Below are 17,645 nucleotides of genomic sequence, written 5' to 3' on the forward strand. Positions count from 1 at the left end.
CTTGCAGTGTAAACAAATTGGGCCGAAAATTGTTCCTTGGGAGACACCATTTAGTTCTTAGAACTTAATTGCTATACATTAGGAGTTTGTAATTTACTTCGCTATCTGTATTGTTTATAGGGATTTATAGTGTGGTAAAATGTTTAGTAAATGTCTATTTTGTTGTTTGGTTAAGTTTATTTTCTTCTGTCGATGAATAATCATTCTGAACATTGAAGTAAAACGCTTATTAAAAAAATTATTTTGTGTACAATTTATGCGTTGTGAGCCTCTCAATTAATGATTGTTTTTCTTTCTTTACAGGTAAGTTGGATTTGAACATTATTGGTGAAAAGCGATTGCTGTTAAGAGACTAGCTGAAAAGGGTATGAATTTTAACTCGATTTCAACTCATTATGATGATTACTCATTTGAAAGATCTTCGTCATTTATGTAATTTGAACATTACAAAGTTCAGACACATGTTCCAAATCTAATTAGATGGTGAAATTACCTACATGAAATATAAATAAATTTTCCAATAAAATGGACCCAAAACTCATAATAAATCGTGTAAATAAACTTGTACATAAACTGTCTTTATTATTTTTATTATGTATTGTTCAGTGTGCAATAAAGAATAACAATAAATTACTAACTGAAGACGGCTATAATTTTTCGAGTTACAGGTTTTAATTTCAAGCCAATTAGCCTATGCCAATTCCGGAGGACAGTGATGCGGAGGAATACTTCGACGCCTGATCGATGCTCTTTTATATTAGCGGTCCAGAATATTAAATTAGAAGCCTTTATTTCTGTGCCTAAAATACTGCTAAGGACAGCTATTTAAATATACTCAGATGTTAATTGGATCCTTTTAACACCAACCTCTTATTCCCTAGTGGATTTTGGGGTTACTTAATCTCATCCCTTAATTAAACCGACTTCGGATAGTTTTTGGATGGAGTTATGGTATTTTGTACCCTAACCATTATAACTAATCTAACCTAGCAATTATGTTTGTCCATATATATTATGCTATCTTAATTTGATTACGTAATAATGCTAGTATTGATAACTACTGCATATAGGAAGTATTACAGAAATATTCGAAATGATATAAGTATCTAATGTAAACTAAATAACGATTTTTTTTTGTTTGCTCTCACAAAGTCCCGTAACTGCTGAACTGATTTGCAAAATTCTTCCACTGTAAGAAGCTACACTATCCTCGAGTGAAATGAATAGGCTTTTTTTGTTTAATGTCTTTATTTCCGCTCTCACTATATACACTATTTATCTAGATTTCTTGGACTTTCGCCAAAAATATCCATTAACCTACACGTAGTTATATTTTCCATCTTTAAAACCACATGTTCAAAGTTTTAACACAGAGCCATAAATAAAACCAATTATTTCATTTCTCTCATATCCACACTGTAAATTCTAAAACTCGAAACTGAAACTTCTGAAATAGTTACAAAACACGTGTGTTGCAGTAAAATTACTGAAACAGATTTAACTTTGTGAAGCAAAGGATAAAATTAAACTGAAAATGTTACAATGATTGTAACTTTGAACCTTAATAAGAGGATATAAGATAACTTTTTGATTACACGAAATAAATTTTTGAACTTATGTATTTTACTGATTAGTATAAAATAGAAGATAATAAGTGGATACTTACATAGTTCTTTTTTTTATCAAGTTTCAACTCTCGATTATCATCATGTTAGGATCAGCTTCCAGTCTAACCGTATCCAGCTGAGTACCAGTGTTTTACATGGTGCGACTCTCTATCTGACCTCCTCAACCCAGTTACCCGGACAACCCGATACCGTTTGGTAAGACTGGCTGTCAGACTTTTTCACTACATCACTTAATATATATGTATTACAAAAAGTACTTCTCCGCGTTTTTTCCTGAAAAACTCAAAAACTTTATATAGCACGGATTTCCCTAAAGTTTTCACTTTTTTTTCATAAAACTGAAGTTATTAATCCAAGACTGCAACGCTGACATTTTACCGATTAAAAAGGAACCCGATATCACTTCCTGACTTTAAAATATGTTCATGCAAAAAACAAGAACTTTTCCGTGTAGCGTTCATAAAATAAATCTACCGTTACTGGGACATTAATAATATCGGTACAGGTTATAAGCATGAAAAATATTATACTGCACAATATTTTTATTTTGATATCAAGCAATATTTTACAGGATAAATAGCACCTATGGTTAGTTTCTGCTTTGTGGGTCTCACACAGTCACACTACCACGTATCATCATGAATAAAAAATAGTGATTTCACTTAATTTTTATAATATATATTCATTGATATGATTTCTAAAAACCTTTATGCTATTTTACCTTAACAGAGGAACAAAGAAGCATCACTTACGTCCGGGTCCTAAGGAACGGTTCGTTTTGCTCACGGATGGTAACTTTTGATGGTTATTTTATGACATTTATGTCAAAACTCTTACGGCTCTTCTCCATGAGACCAGCTTTTTGGAACCGTGCCACTAATATAACTAATGTGACGTTTCATAAGTGCCTGCAAAGGCCTATGTGAAATAAAAAGATTTTGATTTTAATTTTGAAAGACCGGTCAAATGCGGATTGAAATGGAGGTCAGTTGCCTTGAGGTAAGCCAGGACTCGTCAACCTGGTCTAAGTTGACGGTCATTCAGATGTACCAACCTTCATGGTGGTAACGTCATGTCATGTGATAAAACTGAGATTTGATGAAACGTATAATGAAGAATTACGGCTTGCAGGCGTAGAGTCCATGTGATCTATGAAACAACCAAAAAAATCACGTTTGTTGTATTGCTCTTAAAAATATGAATTGTACCTATTCTATTTTGTTATTATAGCGACAAGAAAATTAAATCATCATCCCCTGATGTAGACCATGGCACGTGGTAGTGTGTGCTCCCCCTATTTCTAGTTTATTAACAAAGGGGTAGCAGGGGACTATCTAATATGAACAATGAACATAATCCAGGGTTCACGGATGAAAGATAATAATATAGTGTTAACCCTTCCCTGCGGGTGGATTCTCTAATGTAATAAATTGCACTCGTTACAGAAAAATGTGAGCGAAGTTATTAGTGATAGCTAGATAATTTGATCCGATAAAGCCAAAGGTGCTGAGTGAAAATTTATTGGGTTGGGATGATACGGTTATTATTTGAAGCCTTGTTATTTAGCATAGTTATTCAAATAATTGTTGGTGGTAAAATATTAGTGTCATTATCTGATCTTGAGCTGTGAAAGTTGAACTTGCTAAGATAATTAAGAATTACATAAAGAACCGTCAGGACATGAATCTATTTTTTACTGAATACATACTTCCCGCATCAAGATAAAAAATAACTTACAACTATCTTTATACATGCGACAATGCTGCCTTTTACATTATTTTTCGCATGAAAAAGTAACAAACATCCATACATACTCGTTTTTAGAATATGATTTTTATTTATTTACATTTTATTGAAATGCTTTTCAAAGTTACATAATCATGTTATCACAACTTAATAAAATGCATTAGAAAAGGCAATTTCCCAGTTGGATCGTAATAAAGTTTAGCGAAGTCACAGCCAGGTGGTAAATGTTAGTTCAAGTATTAGCTTCCAATGCACCTTCTGTTTATTATGAAACTACAATAAAATTGCTCGGTAAATTATTTTAATAAGCTAAGTACAATATTGTCTGATGCTGCGGATTCGAAAGAGTTACCGCGGCCGGGCCCTGGTACACAAAGGGCTCCAGAAAGAACATGGTGGGTTTTATTCAGTAGAAGTCTGACACTCCCTCACGGTGCAACCACAGAGGGAGGGGTCAGGAGGAGTCATTTGATAATTTCCCAATTAGAGCATATAGTTATGGATGATGAAAATTACTTACAGAGGTCACAATTTAAGACCAAAGATATACGTATATTTCCGGAAAGAAAATCCTCCAAAAAATACGCCCTGATGTAACAAATATTTCTCAAATTAAGTTACATGTGTACTCTCTCCCCTTTTTTTTATAAGAGATTTATAACATTGCAAAACTTCCAAATAGTTCCTATAAAAGTTTTACCTACCAACAGTGATTTCGGCAAATACTTGTGAATTATTTGTGTGGTTTATTAGACTAAAGTTGCTGAACTTTCTAACGTTTTCCTTCGTTATTATAACAATGCTTACCATACATAGTATTCCTCACATAGTAAATATATTAGGTATAAACTTACCCTTATTTTTTCTCCCATGGATATTTTAAAGCAGAAGAGTTGATCTGTTTGTTTGAACGTGCATTTCAGGAATTACTGGACCGATTTAAAAAAATATTTCATTGCTAGCCCAATTGGCTTCGTTTACTTGTGTAACAAAAACAATTGTTGCTACCCATCTAGATTTGCCTATACTCACCGCACTGGGCATGTTAAACGCAATGTGAGAAATTTTTAAGCTTCGAAGATCGCGTAAACGAATAAAATTATTCATACAGACTGAAAATCTCAATACGTTTAGTAAATAATAACATTTCAACATTTTCCACAATTCCTACGCCAATGCGGTGGTTATGTTTCCACATAATCGTAAAATTTAAGAGTACCATTTGATTTTAAATGCCTGTTCATGTTTGATGTTTATTTTTATAAAATCCTCTTTTATTACACATAACATTCAGAATGTAAATCGAGAATTTAGTGTGAAGTTGTTTGTTGTTATTTTTGTTGCTCACTTTTAACCGATGGCTAAAAAGGTGTATGTTTTTAACCGACTTCCCAAAAAAGAGGAGGTTCTCAATTCGTCAATCTTTTATTTTTGTTTGTTTTATTATGTTCACCGATTATTCGAAGTGTCAGGGACCGATTTGCAAAATTATTTTTTGTTTGATAGGGTACCTCCCTGGTGGTCATCATCAAGTCTGCATCTGATGATGGATGGTAAAATAAAAAAAAATAACATCCTAACATCCGTGTTTATATTAATATGATAGTTCAAATAAAGGAAAATTCTGCAAAAACCTAATCAAACGAATAATAATAACAAAATCTTTATCATCTCGTAACAATGACAGATTCCAAAACTATCACAAAGTTATCCTCAAATCAATAAAACGCCAATTTCCTGTCAACTATTCGTTTTATGGCTCAAACGCCATTCCTTTCAATCCATAGGAAACGATACGTTTATTGCTCAGATCATTTAAGTCACTGGAACCGTCAGAAGCATGAAACAATGAGAAAAGTCTGCCAATTAACGCACGGGGCGAGGCAACACTACAATTAATGAAAGATCACTCATGCATTCTCTCATACGCCTTCATTGGATCATTAAAAAGTAAAAAAAAATACCAATCAAGCAATACTAATCTTTGAAGGATATCTCAAGGAACCCAAACGCCTGGATACTTTAATAGTAACTGATCGTTTTGGTCACTCTTACTTGACCCACATTCCTTATGGCATCACCGTCCATCTTTCCTTCCTCCGTAAAGCAATTAAATACAGTAAATTGGAAATTCAGCTTACACTTTTAAGGGCTGGAGACTGAAGACTTTCAAAGTGAGTCAAAGATAATCACTGGTTGATAGTATGTAGGTATATCGAATGTGGCCGGCAGTTCTGTAAATATCTTTTAAAGAAGGAAAGTCATGGCAACAGCGTCTCCAGTTGGTTCGATGCTCCAAGCTGCCATCGCCATGTCATGGCAAAAACATTTTTCACAATAAAGCTGCGAGCTTCTAAAGAAAATAGAAAATATGTTTTGGGGAAAACATAAGGGTCATAAATATGAATTAAAACGCAATTCCAGAAATGGTGACACTAGTTTATAAAATTAGGAATCATCATCTCCCGAGCCTTTTCTCAACTATGTTGGGGTTGGCTTCCAGTCTAACCAGATGCAGCTGAGTACCACTGTTTTACAAGGAGCGACTGTCTATCTGAACTCCTCAACCCAGTTACCCGGGTAACACAATACCTCTGGGTAAAACTGGTTGTCAGACTTACTGGCTTCTGACTATCCTATATTCTTATATTTATTTATACGTAAGCTAGAAATGTGAATGCCAGTCTTGCAAAGGGATAATTAGCCCGAGTGCGTTGGGGAGATAAGCACCTTCCCCCGGTTTTGGGCATAGGTTAGATAGATAAACCATAATGATAATATTCAAAGAAGTATAACAGACAGTCCCGCCCAAAATTTTCGTCCTTATATCCTCAAAATAAAAGCAAAGGATTCCTTTGTTAGAGCAATATTAATGTCACCGCGGTCGTCTCTGATTCCCTTTGTTTTCAATGCGCTCAGTTGGATCTTATAAATTCGGAAAATATTGGAATCCGACGAATGTTTCCAATCATATGATCGATCATTCGAATTGTAAATAATTCGTGTAATGGCATTCATATGTTTTGGGTGATATATTTTTTTCTTTTGTTTTTTTCTATGATCGTGAGCATGAATGCTAAGCTTTGATACAAATTCGAGTTGAGAGAGAGTAAAAATATGGTAAAAATCTTTATTTTTATTGTAAATGCTAATGTCACTATATCTGTCTGATTGTCTCGCTTTCACAAAACTACTGAACCGATCTAATTTTTATTCGGTACTCAGATAACTAGTCTAGCTAAATCCCGAAAGGACATATTTTTGTAATAGCTATTTTTAACTCGGAGAAACATTAATATACAGTTAGTATTCCATATTATTGTAACTGCACTTGAAAAATACTCATATCTTTATTGCTTATTTCAAATTATGAGTATTGTAAATTGAATTTAGTACAAAAAAACATTACAACAAAAAATAATATAAAACTTCTACGAATATGAGCTTTCATAAATTATGAAGTACATATTCGCTCGAACAACTTTTTGAGATACTTTTTTCAGTTGAATAAATAAAATATAATATGTAGATACATTTGGACAAGTTTCATGACTTTCTCAATGCAAATAAATAAACAAACAAATATTGTCAGACATCCCATTTAAATAGAGTACTCTTTATTTCACAAAAAAATTTGAAAAATAATATATTTCAAGCCTTTATCCCTACTAATATTATAAATGCGAAAGTAACTCTGTTTGTCTGTTACGCTTTCACGTCTAAACCACTGGACTGATTTTAATAAAATTTGGTACAGAGATAGAGTTGAGCTTGAGAAAGAACATAGGATAGTTTTTATCCGGACTTTTGAAGAATTCTCTTGGAAACGCGATATAACCGATCTCGCGGGCGAAGCCGCGGGCGTAAGCTAGTACCTTAATATGTTTGACATTGCTAATTTTCTGCAATTTCACCAACTTTATTTTATTGCTATCCCACTGTATGGCACAGGCCTCTTCTTAAACAGAGAAGGAATGAACGTTAAACACCACGCTTGCTCAAGATGGATTGGTGATTTCAGATTTTAAAGTTCAAGTTTCTTCAAGTTGTTTTTCTTCACTTTCACTCAGTCATTGGTGTCTAAGATACATTTAGAAAATAGGTACATAATAATTAAGAAAAAATACATTAGTTCTATTACATATTATTACATTAGCCTGACCTGGAATCGAGCCCAATACCCAATAGTTATTCAAATGATAAAAAACCTCGAGTATCCAGGATTCCATTAGTATCCACATCTCATCCAAATTGGTTTAAGTGTTTTGCTGTAAAAGCGAAAGCTTAGTACATAAAGATTATCTCACCAAACGATGAACTTATATTATGTAGATTTCGAAATAAACGAAAAGCAAACAAATGGAACAGAAATACAATATCTTTGAAAGCAATGCATACATTACATTTAAATAATTCAGAGCAGAATGCATAACATCGGGCGTGAAATTTTCTTCATCCATCTAACTGAAAGGAACATGATATTACAATTATGTTGGAATTAACTTGAAATGTCAGACTTTTTGACTGATTACTTTTCTACGAGTCCGTGATAAAACAGAATAAAATAATCAGTAGTGTATTCTCTACCTGAATTCATGAAGTATTACGTAGCCGGAAAAGCCGATCCCAACATTGATGGAAAATTCCAACAATGTAATGATCAGTTTGTCCAATAGGTACTAGTGTTTTACATAGAGTGACTGCCTATTCAGATAGGCCAGCCTTCTCAACCAAAGCTGGGTTGATGCTCAACCTGGGCAACCGGTCAGTGGGTTTCTTTAACCTGATACCCCTCGACTTTGGTGGATTCTGTGCCTTATTAAGTGGCACCTGATTTAATTTTATTTACGAAAATATTTCTTTGTTTACATTTCACTTGTTTAACTTTCAAAGCTTTTTTTGTTAACAATTAATTTAGCAAATCTGCTTCGTGCTGAATCAAACTTTTTGTGCACGATACACCATGCTTCAAACTGTTTGCTTGTTTTAGCTTAAATTAAATATATATTTATCTGAAAATACGTGTGTAAACTTTGAGTCTAAATCAAAACTAGCTGTGTTATCATATAGAAGTTTTACACAATTAATATTGTTTTGTACTACAAAGCAATTTTGTTCTGTTTGTATTTTGTTAATATTTAAAGTGTGTTAATCAGCCTTTTTGTAAGCATTGCTTTTATTATAAAGTAATTAGAAAGAAAAATATGCTCTCTGGTCAAAAATATCAATTTTCTATCCCTATAGTCAAGCCTAAATTTTTTTCCTAAGTAGTTTAGTAAGTTTATTCAATTTCAGTCAAAAAAAACTATAAGTTATGTCTAACCTACTCTTAATCCGTTGTATGTCGGAGCGCAGATATACGCGGGACACATTGATTTTCTGTTGTTTTATAATTATCGACAAACAAGCAGTTTATCTATACTAATATTATAAAGCTGAAGAGTTTGTTTGTTTGTTTGAACGCGCTAATCTCAGGAACTACTGGTCCGATTTGAACAATTCTTTCGGTGTTAGATAGCCCATTTATCGAGAAAGGCTATAGGCTACTTTTTATCCGGGTTCGTGCAGAGGTTCCCACGGGATGCGGGTGAAACCGCTGGCAGAAGCTAGTTAAAAAATAAACTCTCAAATTACCTCATTACCTGGTAATAACAATATGATGAACACTTAGATAACATTACCACCTGTACAACTATGACGAACTCTCGTAATTAATCATGAAGACTTAATTAAAATACCGCAGCGAACAATAGTGTGAATTCTATACAAACTTCAGGTAACATCATAATTTTATACTAACTATTGCATTTGTCGTTGCTTATAAATTTAGGATGATCTAAGTGATAAAGATGGTCATTCATTATTTCAATTCCTGAGATTAAATAAACCAGAAAGTCTTGAAGACAAAAAATACAAAAAAGTACTTAGATTTTCTGCTCAACCTTTGCCAACAGCCAATGAAAGTCGATTCTTCTATGTTCTACTTTTTCATCTGAGTACGTCAAGTATCGTTCATGGAATTAGCAAATAAACATTTTTTTAAAGTAGCTTTGGGTAAAAGTATGATTCAGCCTTTCTTCGACAAATAGGCTATTTAGCAATGAAAATTTCCTAAATCGAACCATTCGATTAAAACGTTCAAGTAAAAACAATGTGTGGTAAACAAACCAACTTTTCAGCTTCATAAAATTATTAGTATTGAATTAAATAAGCATAGTTGAGAATTTCTCCCCATATTGTCTCCGTAGCGATGTTGAAATTAGAAAACACTTATTCTTATTAATACGTGAGAAACTGTTAAAGGGAATTTTCCAAACCATTATTTATATAAAAAAAAAACATGACAGACTTTCACTCATCGTATCATAGAAATGATTAATAGGCATACAATATAAATTATAGGAATACGAATATAATAGCTCTTTCCCACAGTTTTTTCTACATCCTTTACTTAAACCTACTTGTAAAACTGGTAAAATGTTATCAGTAACTAGGTTTTCTTCTCATATTCAACATAAAAAATAGAAGATGAATTTAAAGAAACAAATAAACACATACTTTATGTAACATTCGATTTTATAGTAGGTATCAGTTAGAAAGCAGAAGAGATTTTATAGAATATAGTAAACAATTTAGAAGCATAAGGTTTGATGAAGAATAACACAATTATGATTGTTTCAGATATCCCGATAAATGACCGCAAGAACCTCCCAGCGTGGACGAAAGTGATGAAGTTTGAGCGAACACACAAAAATGGACACTTTAGAAAAACAAAGATATAGCAGAACAAAATGGAGGTTTCCCCACCTCCTAGCATTATACATGCTCCTCCTTACTTCCCACTGTCAAGGAGAACCAAGTCATACTGATAAAACCAAAACAGATAATTTAGAAAATAATGTAGATTCTATTCACTGCCATAGTTGTTATAGTAGTAGTAACCATGAATCAAATGTAGACAATTATGTAAACTTTGTAGACGACATAGTTGGTCAACTTAACACATTCACTGATGAACACTTTAATTTAAACAAAACAGTTGTTTATTTAGAAAAGGCTGTTGAAGATATACTAGATAAAGCCTTAAGTAAAGATAAGTTTAAGATTTTTGATGGAGTCGAAGTTAAAGCCGCGGAAAATGTTACAAAAAGGAGTGATGAGGAAGGCAGAGCGTTGTTTAGCAAATACACTTATGAATACAGAATGTATCAGAAAGTTAAGAATTTCATCAATACACATATACTGTCGATTAATCTACCGATGGCCGCAAAATGTGAGTATGATTTCATTAAGTATAAGACCTCAGCAGACTGCAAACTTTTAGTCGGTCGATAGTTTTATCATACTCTTCGTCAGTATGCGCACATTTTAACAAACAGGTATCGGCCACAAAAAGTTGTCAGTCTAAGGTAGCTGTAAAATACGAATTATGCAGATATTATTGTTATCAGGCATTATAATCATACCTATGGTAGCACCAGGTCACCCTAAATATTAAAAGATTCATTCGGGACCTTAGATTAACTCATATAAAAATGAATTTTACCAATCAATACTGAAGAATTTTCAGAAGAGCTTATTTCTTATTCAAAATCATTACATAAATCAAAAATACTTCAACATAAATAGATTTTTTTACGCCATAAACGTGTTTTAATTTAGCTCAGTACGCAATCTTATGCCCGGTAAATTACACTAAATGTCCCATTTCTCCCTCATTTATATTTTAACTGCGCCCTTAATGACAATTATTTTGAGATTTTTATGACTTGTATTAAAATCTTAAATAACATAAATGTCAAAAGCTTATTCATGATCAGTTTTAGTATTAAATCTTGTATGTTCTCAAAAATAAAATGTACTCAGATTAAAATGACAATTGATGAAATCTTGTTGAAATCGTAGCGTAAAAGCGAATATAAGGGAGAACTCAGATACAGTATATAAGGAGGGTATATAGGAGATAATAAGGAGCATTTAAAGAGAGTATAAAAGTCCCATAGCGACCACTGTCGTAGATCAGCTACTGATTTAACTTGTATAGTTTAAAATTATAACAAATGATGACGATGGTTTTTTTCTTTACAGCGTTTGGCTTAAACAAATTCTTCATACCGATACTTATAGGAGGACAAGTGTTAATAAAAACTATACTATTTGCGATGTTCCTGCCAAGCATACTGGGGAGTTTTGGAAAAATGCTCAGCAAAGGTAAGCAAATGTATTAAATTCGAAACTTAACTTAGATAATAACTAGAGACAGATAGCTTAAGCAAGTGTTTAATCGACGACTGGGAATATTGGAGTCAACTTAAGTAAAAAGATTGGGGAATTCTTTAAGTGATAAAATGTTGATGACAAAAGTCAATACATTAACCAAACGGGTGGTTGATAAAATCTTATATATTCTTAAGTCATCATTTTAGCGTTTTTTGAAAAACTCAAAACTTAAACTTCAATACGGGATTCGTATTTTATTTCGTAGATCTAGCGAATGTTGCTAGAAAGATACGCAAGTTTGCCTTGAGGCAAACTTGCGTATTTGTATCCCCCTTTATAAATGTATATGAGATCTCGGACCTGTAATTAATGAAAGTCTAAACTACATCACGTAAGAAAATACTATACTTACGCTACGATGTAGTAATCAAATCAAAAATAATACAATAAATTATTTACAAACCTTTTTGAAAAACAGAATAAAAGTGTCAACTATAATCCAACAAAATAAGGTCACGACTCAATAAAGCTCTTTTTGTGGACTCAAAGAAAAGTAATAAAGAAAGTTCAAAAGTCAATACAGACTGTCTCAAACTAGGACGCTTTTATACCATTGAACAAAACCTGTAAAATGAAAAGCAATTCTGTTAAAACGACCTCAGTATGTAGTATAGTCATGGAGAACAAATGACTAGCGGAGATGTCATAACGGAAAATCTCCTAAGAAAGTAGCGCGCCAAAATGCGGGTGTTCGGGGTACGAGGAACGTTACTGTCTTCGCCCCTATATGCCTTCTTTGGAGCCGACTACTTTTGGAATACCAAAAATCATTGACAGATATCTCTAAGAACCCTTTATATGTAGTTCTCTTGTAACTGATCAATTTAGTCATGCCCACCGTATGAATATGACCTAGAAGAAAGCGCTTGACCTACCTTGCTTATGGCATCTCAGCTATCTTTCCTTCCTCTGTGGGTATAGTCTATTGTCATTCGGGTACTGAAAGGTTAAATGTATTGGGTATGTTTAAATAATGTGACCCGGTTTTTGTCAAAGCCAGCGTAGGCTTTGTACCTTCCTTCTATCTAAGGGTTTTCATTATGCTCTTGTCTAGATAACTTTTTACCACAGGGTGACAGAGTAATTATGAGTCCCATTTTATAGCGTTGTTATTGTTTTATGAATTTCCAATTTCTTGTTTAAAAATAAGGCATTCAGGGCTAATTTAACACACACAGTCGTTTATGTAATGGATTGGTTAACACGTTCGCGTAAGCAACGTCTTACAACGTCGTATTGATATAAGTATGAAAAGGCCCAACGTCGTACGACGGCCTCTAGATTGTCATATTTATTTTGACGGACCATGTCAGACCTTTGTGGTGGCGACAAAGTTTATAGACGTCGGACGTGAAATAACGTTGCGCCACATAACACAGATTATAAGACTACGTATAACGGCGGGACGTCTTAAGACTTGGTTTAATTTTGTGTGCGAAAAAGGTGCGCCACAGTACCAACATTTAAAAATGAGATTGCTCACGCGAACGTGTTAAACGACAACTTTTTGCGAAGCGAGAACTTTTGTGAAACCTACTTCATTTCCAACCTTGCATTGGAACCAATCTTTTTGGTGTCGTAAATCCCAAATTCAATATTTATATTCATCTATTGAGGTTATTTCTATCGGTATTTTATTCAGTTCGTCAGAAAAGTTACTAAACAAGATATATAATTCAAGCTTTCTTTAAAACCAAACAACACAATAATTATGACAAAAGGTTAAAAACGCTAAACCCTATAAAAAGCAAAAAATTTTTTAACACTACGTAAACTAAATTTTGTCGTGTCGGGGGACCGCTCTAATTCATTACTTTAGATACGTTTTTTTTAAACGAATGTTGTAATTAGGTAGGTATCATTTGATTTATGTAATTATTTATGAAGGTAAAAAGCGGTCCCCCGACACGTCAAAATTTAGTTTACGTAGTGTTAAAAAATTTTTTGCTTTTTATAGGGTTTAGCGTTTTTAACCTTTTGTCATAATTATTGCGTACTTTTTTTGAGTCGGGGGTTTTTTTAAATTTATAATTTAATTTTATTTCATGCTTTTTAAAGGAGCTCCTTAATTTTTCATTTAATTTATTTTATCTTAAGATGGGGTCGCTATGTGCGATTTCGGCCAAAGGAAGCTGTTTAACAATCCTCATGACAAACTGGCTCTGGGAGAATTGCACAGATTGAGAAACAATAATGATTAACCTTTGGACATTCTAGATTTTCAGTAAAAATATAAATCGGTTTATCAGTTTAATTCCGGCATTCCAGGGTTTCATCCTCCACATCCCATTTCCAGCATCAGGTTCTCGTCAATCAGAAACATGAAGAGAACTCGTCAAGACAAATTCAACGAGCCCAAACTCGATGGGTTTACTAAAAGGCAGTTCAGGGTTACGTCTCCTACCTTCGTGCCCTAACAGCAGACCAGCTCAGTGGTTCCAAAAGACATTAGTGTTTCAAATTTCAGATCCCACATATACTTGCAAGTAAACTGAGCGTGTAACATTCCTATCACATCTAGCAAACGAGCTGATGACCTTGAAGACCTGAACCGATTTCCACCAAACATAGCTAAGAACACTCCCGACTGACATACCTTTTAAACAAAAAAAACCGCATTACAATCGGATCATCCGTTTGGGAGCTACGATGCCACATACACACACACACACACACACACACACATACACACACAGACACGTCAAACTTATAACACCCCGTCGTTTTTGCGTCGGGGGTTAAAAATACGGAGCAGTTACTAAGAAATAATACAAACAAAGCTGTGATCAGGCTAGCAAAGAACAACCGCGGGCAACAACTAGTTTAACGTAATTATGCAATGACGTCAGAAGCGTTGGAGGAAGCTTTTCTAAACAAATTAAAACTCCCCCGTTTTATAAGACACCTGTGTCCAGGGGAGTACAAAAATATTGTACCTGCAGTCAAAATTGTAATTGTAGGATTACCTTTTCTTCTGGAACTTAATTTCATGCCACAACCAACTTTTGCTAGCGGTTTTACCCGCGTCCCTTAGGAACTATTTAACACACTCAGATAAAAAGATTTTTTAATACCTTCTTATCCACGAAATGGATGTGTGTGTGTGTGAATTAGGTAGCAACTCTGGGTGAAAAAAAACTCAATACTTTTGCGCCGTTTCTTCACACTTTGAAAAGTGACCTCCATTCTGATATCAGAATGGCTATTGGCATCCTGATATTAGATGCTGAATATCTTCAAAACCACGAGGGTAGCAATTGGTAGCAACTAATCATAGCTGGTAGCAATTAGGTAGCAATACTCTCTATACGTATGCCGAAAATCGACCTCAGTGGCGTGCACTTGGAGAGGCCTATGTCCAGCAGTGGACTGCGATAGGCTGATGATGATGATGACGATGACTCTCTATATGTATTTCGAGAGGATCGGTGATGTGTGACAGCGATCCTGACGCTTTTGACATAGGGAAAACCGCAGTCAGAAGTTAGTACCATATAAAATGTTGACTTTTTACCGTTTGGCTATGAAACAAAAGTGCCCGTTGATCTTCAAACAGGCTGTTAAGCCATAGAAGTTGTAAAATCGGTTTTAAGGTGCCATCAATATCTGTTATGGTGTCTTGTTTGTGTTTGACGACGCGACGACTCAAAATGTTGCAGATAATTAAATTGAGTTTGAAAATACATTTATATGCAAACTTACTATTCTACTTCTCATACTATATTTACAAACTAAATTATTACGTACAATCAAAAATAAAAATATTTTGAAAACAAATTGCCTAACATTTATAGGTGTATAAGTTTTGCAGACTTAATTTTAATCGTTTTTATCTTACCTTTAGGAAAAACAAAGCAAAAAATATTTGATGCCTAAATTCGCTGATAACATAAACATCAGTTTTTCATAAAACAACGCTTTACATTAAAAATTGTTGTTTATTTTACTAGGATAGTTTTGAAATATATTGTAATATGTATTGTAAATATCTATGTAAGTAAAATCTATAATATAAAAATAAATCGCAAAATGTGTTGGTAAGCGCATAACTCAACAACGCCTGGACCAATTTGGCTAATTCTTTTTTGTTGTGTTTGTTATTGTCAGAAGGTTCTTATGAAAAAAAAATGGGTAAAGTAGAGAAGTCAGTTGACGGGAGCGAAGCCGCGGGCAAATAAAATTATTGAAAATTGAACATGAAAATGCAGAGCATGTTTTAAAAAAACTGTCCGTTCTGCTATCGCTGAACTTAGGGGCTTCATCTTTCTTCAGATTTTAATCAATTCTAACCCCCAAATTTCCATCTTCCAGGTCTATCCACAATATCAGCATCATCATCCCAAGCCAGCTATCCCCCTGCGAACGTAGATGACCAGGTTGGCTACAATGCTGACAATAAAGACATCATGGGCTATGAGACGAGTCAGACTGGGACCTTCGCCTATCCTCAGGATAGCATGTACGGGGATAGCAATGATGTGAACGAGTTGGGCAATGTGGATATGTCACGGTAAGGATAGATTTGATTTTTTTTTATGGCAATAATATTTAATTACACATATTTAAACAAAACTTAAAATAAACATATAAAAACTTAAAACAATAATAATAATTATAAAATTGCATCAAAAAGCTCCTCATCGCTTCCCACCAGGGGGTACCCAAGAGGCTGGCAGCGTTGCCACGTTGGGTGGCAATGCTTAATTAGATAGCTTCGGTCAACAATACTTGTTGAAGTTAAATATTCGAAGTTAGATAGATTCGTTTTATTTAAAGAAGATGACAATGCGTTTTCCCCACCACCCAAAGGTAAATTGGTAGAGAGCGCCTAAGGCGTTGAGTCCGCCATTGTACTTTTTGTACAAAAATTATTAAATAAGTAAATAAAGTTTAATAAATAAGATGATGTGGATTTCTATTAGGAATGAGGAACTGTTGTCACAACACTTTTAAGTTAGCTGATTTTTGAAGGAACAAAGTCAAGTGTATACTGACGATATCGCTCGAAAAAACCCAGCAGAAAATCCGCCAGTGTGGATCGCGCCAATCATGGCTCAACTTCGACTTAAAGTCGATCAATCCATAAGACAGATCCATGTGCTTTTTTTCCTTATCTTAGAATTTTTCCCCTGTACTAATATTAATAAGAAAATTCGACACAGGAAGAAATACATAGAAAATTGTTATTGAATCTTACATGAAATTAAATTCCATATTTACGAGTATTAATTTTTTCCCCAAAGAAAACCTATAACAGAATTTTTATCGTCAGATGTAGAGAGAATTTTGTAAAAAATATATTGTTGTTGCTCTTTTCATTACATTATTGGTTTAATGTCAGTCAAGGAAAATACGGGAAAATTGACAGGATTGAATTATTTACATTCTCTTTGTTCCCAATAATAATATTCTTAGAACAGATGTTTCTTATAAAATATTCATAAAACCAGCTGTCGTAATATTTTGAAACAATAAAAAATGTACTTAGGACGTTCTCTTTTTCTCAAAGTGAGTAAATAAACTCTGGATGCAGGTCGAGCGACCTGCATCTGAATCGACAGGTATCTGTGGAGATCTAAGGGGGCGGCCTATGTTCAGCAGTGGACGTCCTATGGCTGAGATAATGATGATGATGATAATGAAATAGATGATTGAATAATGTTTCAGGTTTGGTGTGGATGGTCAGAAAACTGGATTCCTGCCTTCAAAGAACAGCTACTATAAAAATCAGATGACTACGGCTAATAATTATAAGGTAATTTTTAATACCATTAATCACTATTACACTAATATTAATAAGGCGATAGTTAGTAAGTATGTAGGGATGTGTGTGAAGAGCTTGCTCGGTCGACATGTGTGTGAAGAGCTTGTTTGTTGGCCGTGGTCTGGGTGTTACAATATGTATTTATCAATATGTATATATGTAGTTTATCAGTTGTGTTAGCACCCATAACACAAGTTAATTAATAACTTAGCATGGATCTAACCGAC

At 33.9% G+C, this 17,645-nt stretch overlaps 1 protein-coding gene across 1 annotated transcript in view; it reads left to right on the top strand.

The window, feature by feature from the left end:
* Window positions 1-17,645, top strand: part of LOC110382702 (uncharacterized) — a 73,269-nt gene that overhangs the window by 50,172 nt on the left and 5,452 nt on the right. The window contains exons 2-5 of the mRNA XM_049848972.2: window positions 10,056-10,647; window positions 11,463-11,585; window positions 15,966-16,164; window positions 17,322-17,409. Of these exons, the coding sequence (XP_049704929.2) occupies window positions 10,128-10,647; window positions 11,463-11,585; window positions 15,966-16,164; window positions 17,322-17,409 (930 nt within the window). The 5' untranslated portion in view covers window positions 10,056-10,127. The remainder of the gene's footprint in view (window positions 1-10,055; window positions 10,648-11,462; window positions 11,586-15,965; window positions 16,165-17,321; window positions 17,410-17,645) is intronic.

The sequence above is a fragment of the Helicoverpa armigera genome, chromosome 21 (genome assembly GCF_030705265.1).
Source record: "Helicoverpa armigera isolate CAAS_96S chromosome 21, ASM3070526v1, whole genome shotgun sequence".
NCBI lineage: Eukaryota > Metazoa > Arthropoda > Insecta > Lepidoptera > Noctuidae > Helicoverpa > Helicoverpa armigera.